The 16,222-nt window shown below is 36.5% G+C and overlaps 1 protein-coding gene across 1 annotated transcript in view; it reads left to right on the top strand.

The window, feature by feature from the left end:
* Positions 1 to 14,196: 14,196 nt before the first annotated feature.
* KLHL32 (kelch-like family member 32) overlaps positions 14,197 to 16,222 on the top strand; it is a gene marked incomplete at its 5' end in the record, with an annotated part of 40,715 nt that continues 38,689 nt past the window's right edge. The window contains 2 exons of the mRNA XM_010015690.1: positions 14,197 to 14,297; positions 15,217 to 15,432. Coding sequence (XP_010013992.1) covers positions 14,197 to 14,297; positions 15,217 to 15,432 — 317 coding nt within the window. The remainder of the gene's footprint in view (positions 14,298 to 15,216; positions 15,433 to 16,222) is intronic.

Raw genomic sequence — 16,222 nt, 5'->3', positions numbered from 1 at the left:
TATACATATATTATATGTATATATATTATATATTATATATTATATGTATATATAATGTGAATGCAGTACTGAAGATTCCAACTTGGAATGACACTTAGGAAAAAAATGATGGTGCTTTTCTCCATTTTTTCAGTTGGTGCCAATGAGGAAAGTAAAAATGGTATATACCCCATCACCTTGAATGCCATTCTTACTGTAACCCACTTGCTGCTACTTAGCTACAGCATGATAATGGATATTTTGCTCCTGTGGTGTTAACTCTTAAAGTGGTGCAACTATCATGAGGAACTTGCTGACTTTGTGTGTGTGTTCTGCTTTTCCTAATGAAGTAATAATGGATAAAACCGAATTAGAACTGCTGATGTATGTGTGAAGAATGATACTGGAGTATCTAAGTTTACTGTTGCTAGCAAGATTAAAGCTTCCAAGCTGCCTAGCTATTTGTACAGATTGTTGGTCTTCTGCATGAGTCACAGGAGGGGTCAGAAGCTGGGAAGAGGCAGATACTGCTACATCTCCTTCTCTTTGTAATTTCTGTCAGAAAGGGAGAGCAGCTTTGGTTTCTAAATAGGAATAAAGAAGTGGGATTGCTTCCCTGTTTCCCTCCCTGCCCTTCTCATGTTGTCTTTCTAGCCAGTGTGGCCTTCCTTACCTGACCTTTTCTGTCCCTGTGCCCCTGAAAGATTCCTGCCTTGAATCTTTCTAGTATTTTTATAAAGCTGTAAACAGAGGCTGATGAATCCCAGAATGATTAGTGCACAAAATTCTTCTTTGGTTTTATTACCATCTGATCAATACTAATGTTTTATGTTCCCCTGTCATGCCTTCCCCCCCAATGTCTTTGGCTTTTAATTTCCCTTACTAATTGAGGCAGTTTAGATGCATGAACCCCAGAAATGGCAGTATTTGTAACTGAGTAGTGCAGCCCCCTTAACCGCTGATGTCCTCAGCGACATGCCCTGTTAGCAGTCTGGCAGGAAAATTTGTTTGATTGCAAGAGATGAAACCCAAAAGGCCGAAGGCTGAACTGAACTTGAAATAAGGCAGTCGAGCCCTTCCTCCCCAGGCGTGGGCAGCAGGTGGCACTGTGAGTCTGTAACAGTTTGAGCAGATAAATTCAAGCGAAAATCAGAAAAAATGAAAAGAAAAATTATTTATTTTTACTCTGTATTAGTCTTCTGACCTAATCAGGAAAAAAGTCATTATTCACACAACACTGGGCAATATGCATTGTAATTTTTAACAAATAATAGGAAACTGTTAATGTTTTCACAGGAAATACAGTTCTGTCTTGTGCAGCAATGGTCATTTATCACTGCACTTTGTGAAATCACTCATTTGTTCTAATTTGAATGTAAATGACTCTAAGGTTTTACAAATAAGGTGACAGACTCACATAAATGTAATTGCAGGGTTCATCTCTCTCTTTTTATATATCACTCATTAAGTTATGAATTAAATACATCGTATTAAACCAGGGGCATGTCCAATGATGATATTGTAATGGCAAATTACTCTATGCTATTAGAGGTGTATTTTTTATTCATGGACATTAATTTGTCATTAAGCGGCATTAGTTTAGCACTTTTATGTGGAAGACGTGACCTGAAAGAGGAGACTTACAGCTCTAATGTGAAAGAACAGGAATACAGGCACCAGATAATACAGAGCTTTTTTGCTTTTTTTTTTTTTTTTTACCTTCTGTAAAGAAGCAGAGGAACATTTTATTTAAATTTGCTTTGATCTAAAACTGTTCTAGTTGTGTTAAGCCATTTTAGCAAAGGTATTTCTGAAACATGGAAATGCTTTGACTATAAAGTATTTACCAATGTGGGAAAAGCCAGAATGTAAAGTACAAAACGGTGACTATAAATCATTTGTAACCTATGAACCTGAGGAGAACATTGGGCCTGAAGTGAGTTACAATCTGATTTTATCCCATAAGTATCACTGTGGTAGTGGGTTAATTGTCCATCTTTTTGGCATAGCCAAAATAAACTGTGGGTTTTTAAATTTCCTTCATAATTATGAAATAACCTCCTTTATACTTTGTATTTTTAAACATATTATTATTTTCACGAGAATCAATTTCAAGTTGGAAATGCTAAGCAGGAGAAGAATCTTTCTTAAGAAAATGAATGAGAAAATTTATTATTTGACGGAATTTGAGAGGCAACTTGGCACTTGAAGTATTAAAGTGAGAAAAATAGTGAATGACTTTCTCTGCTCTGTCTTTAAAAGCTATTAAAAAGACCCAGTAAATTTTATTTTAGACTTTTAATTTTAGAGTCAGTTTAATAGATAAATGGACTATCCTTTCAATACTTTGGTAGGGATCAAAGTTCATATACCCCCAGTTTGTCAGTGTTTGCGATTTAGACTTTTCTATAGACCGTCTTCTGTTAAAGGCAAAAAGTCTGAATTTGATACAAATCTATGTATTTGTTTCCCTGCCCACTGTGATATATGTTTTTCAGTAATCATTACTGTTTGATCCACCTATTTGAACTGCTGACAACCATCTCAACTAGCACAATGCACTAGTTGAGTGTGAAGATTTGTAATGAAAGCCCCAAATATATACAAGTAGTATAAGAAATGGAAGTACCTCAAATTTGCATCTAGTTGTAAATACCGTTAAATACTATTTCAGTACTTAGAGAACCATTTCGGTTTGTAAGGGAGCACAAAGAAGGAAACAATTTCTGTGTTAGCTGTTCATGTTTTCTGGTAGATCTCTTAGCAGCAGTAAGCAAAAACAGCATTTTTGCACATTCTATCATCAGTGTTTTGTTTGCACAACTGCATCAGAGTAGAATTTGCCTGGGAACCAGTATCTTGCTTTAGAATTGTGATGTAGACTAATTCTATTAAAAACAAAATCTCCATTTCTGTCCAGGGTATTGAACAGGCCTTGAGCCCAGAATGAATATAAATGTATACATGCTGTCATACTGAATCTTCAGCCAATATGTAATCAGAGTTTTCAAAGTTATAAATTGGCCTCATTCATCTCACTAATTCTAAAAGTTAAAAGATACAAACCTAAAGATTAGTAGTATCAACAACTTTATTAACCATCAATAATGTCCTGCAAGTGTGTTATTCCAAACTGAATAAATTTTGCAACTTTATTCACTTGTTTTCCTGTGTAATCTATTCTAAACAGCTGTTTATTAATTTGGAGGAAGTTGCTGCTAGATTTCCCATCTGTTTCAACAGTGTCTTACAGAATTTGTGTTATCTGCCACAGAGTATGTTTAGCTGCATAAGGTGGCATTGGATCTGAGTGACTGAAACCAGGACTTTTATTTGTGGTTCAGTGGGAACTGAGCTGGTAACGCATGGAATTTTCTCTGTAGTAACATTTATAGGAGCTGTTGTTAGAGGGGTAGTAATATATTGTCTGGACTTGCCCTGCAATTTCACCTTTGTTGTGGAAGTTGCCAGGCCTGCTCAAAGGAGGTTTTTTCTAAATTCAGTTTCTGTGTTTTCTCCTTGTTTACTATAAGCCACATGTGTTCTAATTACATATGCAAAAGGCCTGGAATTGCCATAGCACCTAAGCTCACTTGTTTTTCACGGGGAAAGTATTGTAGTAACCTCAGGTATGTTTAGCCCCCGAAACACAATGGGATAGGAATTCCCACTGACTGGAAATGGTGTAGTGTAGATATGGAAAAAGCTATGGGGACAGGCCCAATGTCATACACCAGGCATGAAATCAGTGTTTATGTGCATTTATATTTTGTTTTTGCCTGCCTCACAATATTTTTACTCATATTTGCAGCATTACTGTCTTCATAGGCCACTGAAGTATGCAGGAAATATTTGTATACAATGGTAATGTCAGGGATCCCCAGAGACTGACACTGAGTATTTACTATAACTAAATACTTGAAAGTATTTGACTACCTAGATGCTGTTGTGAGTCTTAACTTGCATGTGTATTGTACACCATTGGTAAAAAGTCCTAATCAAGTTCTGGGCTCCTATAGCACCATTCGGCCCTGGACCAGAAGTTGAACAGACTATTGGAACTTCTTGAAAAGGAATAAAAATAGTAGCAAAAATGATCAGTGTGTGTGGTGAATATTTCAGAGTGGTGGGAAAACAAGCAGCATTAGATATATATATATAACTGTGATAAGCTGTTGTTAGTGTTTTGCTTTTAGCTGTGGTTGAAATCTTTGAAATTTGGATGTTTCGGCAACATTTTCTACTTAAATTTGTACTTGAAAATGTAAAAAAACTACACTACTTTTTATAACATTGCATGGAACAAGCGGTGAGTAAAGATTTTTTCAGTAAGCTCTGGTTCATTTTTAAAAAACAATGACTGTTCTTGTTAGATTAGCTGCAGAAATACATTCTTTTTGAAGTAGCTGAGCAATATTCCTCCTCTAAGTGCCCTTCCAATTTTCTGTTGAAGGGTCTCTGGCTTCATTCTCATTGTCTTTAAAGGGGGATACAGAAGAGGGCCCCTTCATATACTTCATGATTTTGATATACTAGCATATGTCTGTAGTTGTGAACACTTAGAAATTGTGCTTGCAATGATATATTCTGCTCTTAAAGGTGGTATCTTCAAGGTGAAATCTTGAAGGCAGTGAGAATTTTGTCATTTGGTTATGTCTCTTAAATATGCAGTGCATTGATTGAATATTTTTCTTTTCTGTATTTTGGGGGTGGGGGGGAGGGAGATGGACCAAGGAAGCCTTGGTCATAAACCAGAAGAAGTCCTGACTCTTAGCTGTAAAAGGAATCCTGACTGTTAGCTGTTTGAGATTTGGGGTGCAGGGGAATTATTTTTTTATTCTTGGTAAGAACTGCTAGACACTAAATGAGTAAAAGTCAGCATGATCTTTGAAGGCTCATGCTTTCTTAATGCTTGGCATCTTCACATGTGTTAGTTTTGGGAGGACTTGTGACTTGTTTGGCACCACAGAATGTCAGATGTAAGAAGTGTCAAACTGGACATTGAGCCAGTCGGTTTTTTACATTTGAAAGTAAAAAGTATGTTTTGCTTTTCCTAGGTTTTCTGCGTTTGAGAGTCAGATTTATAATAATTTCTGACCAAGAGAGTGATAAGTGAATTCCTAACAATATTTAATATAGAAGCAAATCCCTCTTGATCCTCACATATAGTGAATTTTTTTTTTTTTAATCCAGTGGTGCTTCCAGAATTCTTTTCAATCTTTTACTTTTCCTTCTCTGTGTCGACTACTACTATGCATTTTTATCTTGTTTACCTCCTGAAATCAGTTCCGATTATTATGTAGTAAACCTACTGATCAGCACAGCTCCTAGTCAGGGGAGGGAGAGATGTTCTTTTCACCGCATAAATTTAGGACAGAGTATTGTAGAGGGTTTAGTTTTACTGAGAAATAATGCTTAATACAAAACATGTTACAGATATTTTGCTGATATGTTGAGCTGTGTAAATAAATCATGTTAAAGTTGCGGGTGGGGTGAAGAAGAAAAAGAATTCTCTAACTACTAGAGCACTGGACTGGGTTCCAGGCACTCGAGGTTCTGTTTTTCTATCTTCTGCATCATGGGAAATTACTCTTCCGCTTCTTCTTTCTCTGGAAAATAAGAATTTGCCTTGGTTTAGTTGTGTGAGCAAAAAAATTCTTACTGATTTTTGAGTTGAGCTCAGATATTGCAGAAGCATAAAGATAACTGAAGAAATAAGAGATTTCCAAATAAAATAGAAATGTTGCCTTTTTAACATTCACACATTTACAGTCAGGTTCTTGTACCCTGTTTGAAACTGCCGATTACTCTCCTATTTCCCTGCAGCTGTAACAAGTCTCTTGCTCTTCAGAGGGATGCGAAGCCATATACCCTTAGATGTCAAATTGTGCAAATATGTCCTCCTTTACTGTACAGACAGTTGGCAAAAAAATAGTTTTCATTGCAGTCAATTTTTTTTTTTACTGCAGAGTTGCAAAATGTTTGTAATCACACAAAGGCAATGCAAACAGTCCTGTACTTCCTAGTCTAGTAGCCAGGATAACTTCGATCCTACATTCATGGGGGAAAAAACATTTTCTGAAAATTTGGCCAGAACTTTTTTGCTTTTATATATTCTCTCCATTTGATAAATATATTTGCTCAAGATCCAATCCTTCAGGAGTCTTTCTTTAAAAAACTAAGTTGAGCACCTTAAATATTGCAAGGTTGTTTTTCCAGCCTGTAATATTTTCATAGCTTTGAAGTGTGGACTTCAGAACTGGGACTAGTATTTGAGCCGTAGCTGAAAAATGCAATGATGTTGAAGCAGCAAGGGGGTTTGTTTCTTTTATTGGACAGTACTTCATGTGCATTTTATAAGCCTTTTTGGGTTTTTTTCTTCCCCTTGGCACTGTTCAGAGAACTGATGTTGCCATTTATGACCACTTCACTTTGCTAGGAAAGCGAGACAGTGGTCATATCCTGTCATTCTCATAACTTGTTACTCCACTGCTTTTGCAGAGCCTTCTGTAAACTCTGCAGGCAAAACTTTCCCTTCTCTAGTTCAGTTAAACCATAGACAGTATTGGACCAAGAATTAATCCATTGAGGACCTTGCTGGAAAAAGTTAAACTGCTTTATAACTTACCATTAATAACTTCATTTTGAGATTGCCATTGAACAAGTCTTTGATCCATCCTACTAGAAGTACGTAATACATGAAATTTATGGAATATTGTAACACTCAACTTTTCCTAATACTCCTTCTGTTAAATTTGTCCCATTTTATTCTGCCAATATTTCTTGTAAATTCGGGAAAATTAGCTCTTTTGAGGTTTCCAGATAATAAGTTCCCCTACCAATGCCTTATTCCTTTCATACAAGTCAAAAGTTAGTAGATAGTTGGGGTAATGTGATTTTTACAATGCATTAGGAACTACTGATTTCAAATTGGTAACTGATTCTGTGTTGTCTGTCAAAATTATACTCAGTATTGCGTTATCCTGCAATGGATTTGGCCTTTCTGTACAGTATCACATAATGCCTTAAAATTCTGAGTAAGTTCTGTTGCTTTGGGTTGTTTAGCCAATATTTGAGGTTTGAATTTGTCTGTGTTAATTAACTTATCATTCCACATATTCTAGATAGTTTGTTTCATTCTCTGGTGATATGAGATATCTGGCTTACTACAGTTACCCTTTTCCAATTTTCAGATGTGTTTATTAGCTTTGTAATCCTTAAGCATTTGGTGACAAGCTGTTTACCTGGGATTCTGAAGCAGAAACAAGTTTTCAAGAAAAGTGGTCCCTTGCTGGGTTTACTACAGATCATGTGTATGCATCATTGAAATGTTCCAGAAATAAATGTCATAAAAAGATTATGAAAGAGTTGTGTGAATCATATTATATATTCTTTGCACACAAACACGTCTTCTGTTTTTATTTATACCTACAGTGTTAACATTAGTATACTGATAATTTGGGAATATGCTGTTTGTTCTTTAGCGCAATGTTAAGTGTTGACTTCCTTTTTTAGTTAGTGACTATCATGCTATTATCCATCTTTGTCAGTATTCGTTTACATTTATGTAGAGCAGTTGGAGGAACTATCAAACACCCAGTCTTCTCTGGATTGTATTTCTAGCTCTCCTGCTACATTCTGGTATAGTGTCCCTTGTTTTCTCTGGGCTTCTTGTTTGGATCTGCCCTCCTGATCTTTGGTGTGGGGTTTTTTCATGCTCCTGCATTTGAAAGTGATAGTGTCTCTTTCTGACCTGCCAGGGCTCCAAAGTGAATCGTAAACAGCACAACAGAAACAGACTTCCAGCCTTCAGGTTTTGTCACTGTAATTTGGCCCACAGTGGACAGTGGTGCAGACAAGATCTTGCTTAGCTGTGGAATGGATTATGGACACTGCACCTAGAACGGGATGAGATTTTTAGCTGCAAAGTTTAAAGAAATAATTACTGAGAATGTCCAGACTATTTCTTTTTCTAGAGGCTGATGAGGGGGTGGCAATGGAAGTTTTTCACAGTGATGGCAACTCATACTGAGCTACTTCCATTCTGAATATTTTTAATGTGGAAGAGCAATGGTCTTTTCCTGTCAGTCTCATTCTTAGTAGTGTGTTTCACTTGAGGACCAGGTTTACCAAGAATTTTCATGCTTTAAATCATATGATAGCTTTGAGCTACTGACATGGTAACTATCAAGAGAAAGCAGTTTGAGTCTAGGATATTTCATGAAAAGTAATTTATAAAGGTAAAGAAATATTAATGCTGGTGTACAAGGTACTGCTAAAAAATCATGAGTACTGTGAAGAGTTTGCCCATGCAGAAGAATAAATTAAGTCAGACTGGGAGAGGTACAGAAAAGGGCAGCCAAGATGATCAGGAAGGCCTGTTTTACATGAGTAGATTAAAAGAGCTTGGCTTGTTTAGCCTAGGAAAATGAGGGCTGAGGAGGAATATGATTGTTTTCTATAAATATATCAAGGGAATAAATACTAGGGGAGGGAGAAGGAGGGAGCAGGGAGGGAGACAGTGCTGTTAAAACTAAAAGATAATGTTGGCACAGAAGCAAATGCATATAAACTGTGTAAATTAACCTGGAAATTAGGAGATGGAGTCTCAGAATCAGCTGAGTCTCAGAATCGCTTCTTGTAACAGCATTTACAGTGTCCGGGAGCAAGAAAAGAGTGACTTTAAAGATGAATCTTTATTTATGATGAAAATGATTTGATGAGCTTGTCCAGTATAGCAAAGAAATAGGCTTCCATTACTGTATTCTCATGGCCTTAAACTGTTACTAGAGTCTGGAAAAGGTTTGGAAGAAATAGTATTGAACAGTCTTATTTTTCTTTATTATACTTGTTGACAGTTTTGTAGCTGCTACTCATGTGAATTTTGGGTTTCTAAAGGACAAAACTTGCTCTTTCTTGATTGGATAATATTAGCAAAAATAAAAAAGTGAATGTGGAATATGGAAGATTACTGCTGGTTGATGGATTAGCCAAGTGGTTTTCAGCTTTTCGCAAGCACTGTAGTAACTCTGAAGAATTTGAAAAAATATAAAGTGATAAAATAGCTGTAAAGATTAGATACCAATATTCTGTGATTTCTGCTGGACTGAAGAATGCAGGATTATGTCATTCCTCATGTTTGAAGAAAAGTCAGGCTCTCAGAATTGACAAAAGCTATAAACATTGATAAATCTGATGAAACCCTCCCTTTGGTATTGAAATGGTCTGAAATGGTATTAAAAAGGCCAGGTGAAGGGTTAGATGATCTCAATATTCTGTTTCATCCCTGTCTTTTTATTTGATAAGTAATACTGATAGCTGCAGTTATCTCGCCAGGAATACCTGGCAAGATGTGAAGCCCCATGAGACGTGAAGCTTTTCATTTGGGGAGTGTCTGTGCCAGGAGCAGTTAAAAAAAATAATACAAAATTTAAAAAAATAAATTAAAAAGCATTCCCACAGGAGCCTCTGTTTAGCAAGAGAAAGCAGCTATTGAAAATTCTGCTGTACCTTACCTGTGATTGTTCCAATAGTACCCTCAAACTTCTAACTGTATACTCTTAATGTTTCATTATTATATTTCTTTCCATGACACACATAATCATTTATGTGATATATAATAGGCGTGTATAACCAGGGTCACTTACAATACTTAACTGAATTGCCATTTGAAAATATTTGTGCTATTTAATAACTTAGATTAATCTATCTAAAATTCTAGAAAATGTTTACTTTTTAGGTTTTACATTTGAGTATCTGCATATGGCATGTTACACTTTATTTTTGGAAGCCACACAGATGAATCATCACATGAGCAATCTGACAATGTCATGTCTTTCCACTGTGCTTGTGAAGGTCTCAGGCTTCTTTCATGCCTTCAAAGAGGGTGCTTGCTAGCACCAGCCAGCAGGTTGAACCTGGAAACTAAGCAGGTACAGGGAAACACTAAGTGAGAAGAGAAATTCATTATCATAAGGCAGAAGGAAAAGTAATAGGGCTGAAATATTTTGATTTGTTGCTTTTGTACTTAGTCCCAGATCTACTTTGAAATAATGGCACGGATGCAAAATAACTTTCCATGCTTTAAGGAGCAAACAAAAGCAGGAATCGCAGAAAATATTGAGGAAGCAGTGATCTACCAGAAAAATTTAATTTTGTAAGTCATTTAAAGACATTCTTTGCTGTGCCTATAAATACACCTACAGTCTGCATTGATCTAGTAATAAATGTAAACGTGGGTTTATTCATTGCAAAATTCTGACCCAGCTGTTCTACTGTGACTAGGCTTCCACAAAATGTCTTTTCATGGTTCAACTGGAAGTCTTTGGTATTTAGTGGAGGCAAATTTCAAGTAAGATCTAAAATACGACTTTTGAAGGATTTGTGCTTATGCTTAGTATGAACTGTATATGTCTGTTGCTGTGCTGTTGAGTATGTGAACGATCTGTTAGTTCCTATGTAAATGTGTGAGGTTTTGCAGAACTGGATCATTATGTATAGAAAGGAAGAGCTAGAACCAACAGAACCAGTTTTTTTTTCTCATAAAATTATGCTGATCCCTTTTGTTGTCAGGGGAAAAGTTGTCACTACAATTTTTCATTTGGCACAGTAACTTATCTATTTAGATAGTCTTTGCTATGATTTATGTCAAGGCTCTCTTCTGAATGGTGCAGCTGGTTCAGATTATTTAACATAGAAGAGAACCTGGAGGACCAAGACCCTGTTGTGCTAGGTGCTGCTTAAGGATTTTGAATAATCATGTCCCTGTCACAGAGACCTCACACTTCCTCTTTTACTTTAAAGAGGCTGAACCCATTTTAGGAAAAGAGGAAATAGTGTCTTCTCTGTTACAGCAGCAGGGCTAGTCATTTAATACCTTGATTTATAATAGTGTTGTAATCTAAATAGGAAGCAGGTGGAGTTACAACTGGGTATGATACTTCAAATATTAATGGCTTGGCTTGGCAGTGGAATTCTAAAGCTGTATATACTATTTCTGTCTTAATTATGCATTCATTAAAAGCTTTTATACCCAACAGAATAAAGTAAATATTGTTTGATCTCTGTAGTGTGCTCCCAGACTGTAGATTTGCACAGCAGGGTCTTGATAATCTGAATAAATTGTATTTCCCCAAGGAGTTTATCTTTCAAATAAGGTCATAAAGAAATGCATTCTTTCCCCTTAGTTCTCCTTGTGCTTTTTCTGCTATTAATAACACAGAGCAGAGGAATAGAGGTATATTGTAGTCTGCTGTGTACTTGGTTATGATTAAGTCTAATTTATCAATCTGTTACATCCTTTTCTGTGGCTTGTGCAAGACAATTATTCTTTAAAGTACAAATGAATAAGGATAGATTTGGAAGTAATTTAAACACAATGTTTATATCTATTTTTCCTATTTGTCAGTTTATCATCTCTTTATATTAGAATGCATCTCTGCATTAAAATATGGACAATGTCACGTCATTTATTTTCAATATTTAATATTGTCATCCTTCAGATTTTTCTTGTTCAGAAAATTGATTTTCTTTTATGGAGGTTTTAAATGTTAGCTCATTGTTAAACTGGATCGGCATCTAGAGATTGATACTACTGAATCAGAAGACCAATAGTGTAGAACAATAGATTCTCTTAGTTCAGGGAGAGGGGAAGAAGCTGGGGGATGTGGAGTAAGTAGCATGCCTATGATCAAAGATACTTTCTCATTTTAGAAGTAGACGCTGATAATTTGGCCAATTTATTAAACTACTTTGAGTTTATTGTGAGACTTTAGAGCTATTTCATCTGTAAGTTGTGAGATCTGTATATATAACCTCACATGTGTTTTCTTAGTGTGAATGTGTCTCAGCAGTGTAATGTACATCACATTAGAAGAGATAGGATCACTACCTTAATTCTCTTCAGCTTTTAGTGGCAGTTCTGCTTGTGTTCATATTTCATCCTTCAGTTCAAAAAAGATAAGTGGCATGTATTTGAAAGTTTATAAAAACAAGTTTCAATACTTTACGTAAGCCTGGTTTGTACTGTATCTTTTTAAGGCAATACAGTACCAGAAGAAAGTTGCACACAACTTAAATCTTGTAGTTGCTCTTTTAAACACAATATAATAAAATCTGTGGAAAACAGACTACCAGAACACTTACTCATGAGCACACCTAAATTTTGTATTTAGTGACTTATTTAATTTTTAGAACAGTATTTAAATTCAATTGAGGGTTTAGTCTGACAATCTATTCAAATCAGGCTGAGATGACAGTGATTGCTTTGATACTGCCTGATAGATTTTTTTAATTTTTTTTAAGGTAGAAGTAGAAGGTAAAATGCCTCCAACATTGTCCTGGAAGGAATTTTTTTTTTTTTTTTTTTTTTTTGTTACTAACTTACACACTGCATTCTAGTCTATCGTTTCAGAAAGCTGTACCATGTATGAAGAGTGTGGTTATCATCTGATCTGTGAGCTACATGGTGCAATCTCAGTGTGACATTTTTGCCCTCAAGTATCATCACAGAGACAGTACTGTGTAGCACTCTATAATTTAGATTTGAATATCGGTACGACAGTCTGATAATTTTCGTTTGTAAAAGTTAATGCACTGCTTGCTGCTTTGGCTGTGAAAATACAAAGGTAGCTCTATAGAGGTAGATCAACTCTAACCTCACAAAACCAGAAAGGAATGTTTCAGGTTACAGGTCAAGACCAGTTTTAACAAAATATACCTGTGATACTCACCAAGCAGTAAACCATAATTCCAGCAGGTTGCTAACACATTATGTTAATTAACACATCAAAAATCACCTGAAGCTTATATATGAAAATAACTAAACAAATAGACCCCCATAATAAATAAATAAAGACATAAATAAGTAAGCATCTGAAATATAAATAAAAATAATATTGTAAACAACTGGTGAGAGTTTATTTATCCATCCATAAGGAGATTTGGCCTCTTCTACTGTATGACAGCTTCATAAAAAACTTCAATTAGTGTTGATTTGAGGGGATAGGGATGTTTGGGGGATTCTAAAAAATACCCAAACCAAAAATGAAGGCTTACCAGTGTCTTTCAGATTTTGCTGAAAATGCAAAGATTTTTCAGGGGAAGACTGCATTTGCGTGTCACATTACTGTTTTTCTCTAATGAAGATATGCTACCTCCAGTATTGTCCGCCTCTGAAGTCCACCAAAAGCCACCTGTTCTCCTCTATTGCCGCTTAGTGGGATTCAGTCAGGCCTGTATTTTAGTGGGGCTGTTGATCCTCAGATCACAATGGTTAATTATTTGTTTACTTTTCTCCTCCCCACATGCAGCTGTTGACTACAGATAGCTCGGTAAATGTATACTGACCTCTTTTAAACTTCTTTTTGGATGTTTGGCATTCATTCAATTGGGGAGTTCTTTGGAAAGATAGTCTTCCAAACCAGGGACAATAAACCATAGTTATTGCTTATTATATGCTGTGATATTTACTTCAATTATACTCCTAGGTGTTACTGCTGCCATTGCATAGCCATCACAGAAATAGTGGTGTGACGTATCATCTTTTATCAGCAGATACTAAATCACCAAGGAAGCACACAGAGCTGATACTTCTCCCATAAAATTCATTCTTTTCTCTTTCTGCAACTGGGGAAGATTCATCCTTACCACCTCTACGTAGTGTGAAGAGGAACTGGCACTAGAATATCTGTGGCTTTTGGGATGATTGGCTGTTAGGACCTGGCCTGACAACATAAAGAATTTCTCTTTGTTCTTTTAAGAAATCAATGTGAACCTCCTATGCAGCAGTTGGAGTAGATAATGAATAGGATTTCTCTTTGGTGTACAACTCTGCTGGGGAAGGTGCACAGACTGGGAGACTGTGTAACAAGCAGGAGCCTCCCCAGGAATTAGATTCACTTTCCTCCAGTACTGACTCCTCTAAGCAGGTGAAAAAAATTCTTTCTCCACTCTCCATTGCATATGCATAAACAGCTCCACAGTCATTGGGACAGCCACCCAATTCACACGTTCAAGATGTAGTCCATAAAACATTCCAAAAAACCCTCTCTTCGCACTTTCCCATCTTCCCTGTTGCTCTGCTCTATCTGCCAGCCGCGCAGCTCATTTGACATTTACAAGATTTCTTGTCAGTTTCATTTGGTGCTGCCATGCCATCCAGCAGAGCAGTGAAAGCGAAATTGACTTAATTTAGTCTGTTTCTCTTTCCTGCTCTAGTCCCTATGTTAACTAACCAGCAAAGTGAAACTGACAAGACTTCTTGTCAGTTTCACATGTGGAGCTGGTCAAGGAGGAGGAAGCTGATAGGGAGCAATGCGGTAAATTGGAAGATGAAAACCAGGATTGTGGAGGAGAGAGGAAGAGAGGTGTGAGCATACAGCAAGAACAGAGAAAATTGGTAAACATGCTGAGACATCCTGGGTACTTTTCTCTAATACAGAGGAATTCTTGGCCGCTCCCCTGAAGGCAGCAGTATGCTCTAGAACAGCAGTAGTTAGCTGTCCAGACACTAATTTAGGAAGGATGCCAAGTTGAAAACATAGCCTGTAGATACAGGTTGTCTGCTACCAGGATGGAAAAAAACTTCCTGCCCTGAGTCACTGTAGCTTTTGTCTCTGCGGATTTTGTGCTGCTAGAAAGAGAGACAGAAAGTATATGAAGCCAACATCCACTATAGGTTGATGTCAGTGGTAGGAAAAAAAAAAAAGGTTTATTTGCTCACTGAAGATAAATTTGTATGTGATAAAATGTAGCTCAGCATCTCATATTTTGGGAGGTTTCATGGAACCAGAAGCTGGACTACACAGGTGCTCTAGCTCAATCAAAACTGTAAATAATAAACAATTGCTCTGTAACAAACCATTGTAGTTAACAAATACTTTTTTTTTAATCCACTTGTTAACTGCTGCAAGCTCTTGTCATACACTGTAAATCATACTGGTTTATTATATTATGCACTAATCCATATTTCTTACAGATGCTTTATGCATATATATAACCTTAGCAGCTGCTATATAAATTAGTACTATTATATATATTTGCATATATATTTGCACTGGTAACGTATATACATTTAAAATGAGACTGTGCTAATTAATTTCAAGTTATTTTGCCTGCCTTCTCCACAGCTCCAAAATAATAACCTTTTTTCATTATTTGAGACCTGTGGGAATTTTTCTTCTCTGCTTTGTTTGGGGTTTTTTTGTGAGACTTATTTTGTTTGCTTCACCCTTTTAGGAATTAAATAGTTTTAATTACTTGGACCTGTATAAGCTTGCAGACCTCTTCAACCTCACTTTGTTGGAGAATGCAGTCGTTGACTTCTTAGTAAAACATCTCTCTGAGCTATTGAAGAGTCATCCTGAAGAAGTCCTGGCACTCCCATACTGTCTCCTTCGAGAGGTTTTTAAAAGTGATAGACTCACTTCACTCAGTGAAGAACAAATCTGGCAGGTAAGGAGACTAGTGAATAAGCAGAATGCGTGATACTCTATAAACCATAGCAGTAATCTGTTGTTTTGAAACCCTGGAGCAATCTCGAGGGAGAATAAGCACTTGAGCAAAAACTGTGAATAACAACTGAGGGAAATCTTTAAATGAAATTCAAAAAATGTTGTGTTGTGTTAATGCAATTAATTTGTTTGAAAGAGAAATTTGTCTTGCTGCTTGTGTTGCTCAGATATGGCCAGAGATTTTCTTCTAGATCCAAGTTTGTTGGTGAGAAGAGAAAGCTGATGCATGTAACTCAGTTATCACTGCTCCTGGTGTGGCTAGTGCCACAAGTCTGGTGGCAAACCTGCTTCTGCACTCTCCCCTGTTCACTTCAGACAAACTTAGCTGTGTAACTTCGGTTGTCATTTAAATTGTTTCGGCCACCACAGGTGACTTCTCTCAAGCAAATTAGAGAATCATCACACAGGCTGCTCTGCTCAGAGGTGAGTGGAGCCTTCAGTGGAAGATTTGCATCAACAAGCTGGAGATGGTGATCATTTGCTTTTAAAAAGCTGGATCTAAAAAAGGGCCAGCTTGCTAGCAGTAGAATATTAGTAAAATAAAAGCATTATTGTTGTGACCTTTAGAGTATGTATGTGTGTGTGTGTGTGTGAGAGAGAAACCTAATATGCAAAAATCATGCAACTTGTAAAGAGAAACATAAAAGGTAAACCAAGATCTATCCTTGGAAACTTTCCCATCATATGTCTGTACAAATTGCAATTCATGATATAATGGAAGGAAATCAGTA

Source organism: Nestor notabilis, unplaced genomic scaffold, assembly GCF_000696875.1.
Source record: "Nestor notabilis isolate BGI_N333 unplaced genomic scaffold, ASM69687v1 scaffold11435, whole genome shotgun sequence".
NCBI lineage: Eukaryota > Metazoa > Chordata > Aves > Psittaciformes > Psittacidae > Nestor > Nestor notabilis.
The sequence above is the reverse complement of the archived record's forward strand: the minus strand, read 5'-3'. Positions and strand labels throughout refer to the sequence as shown.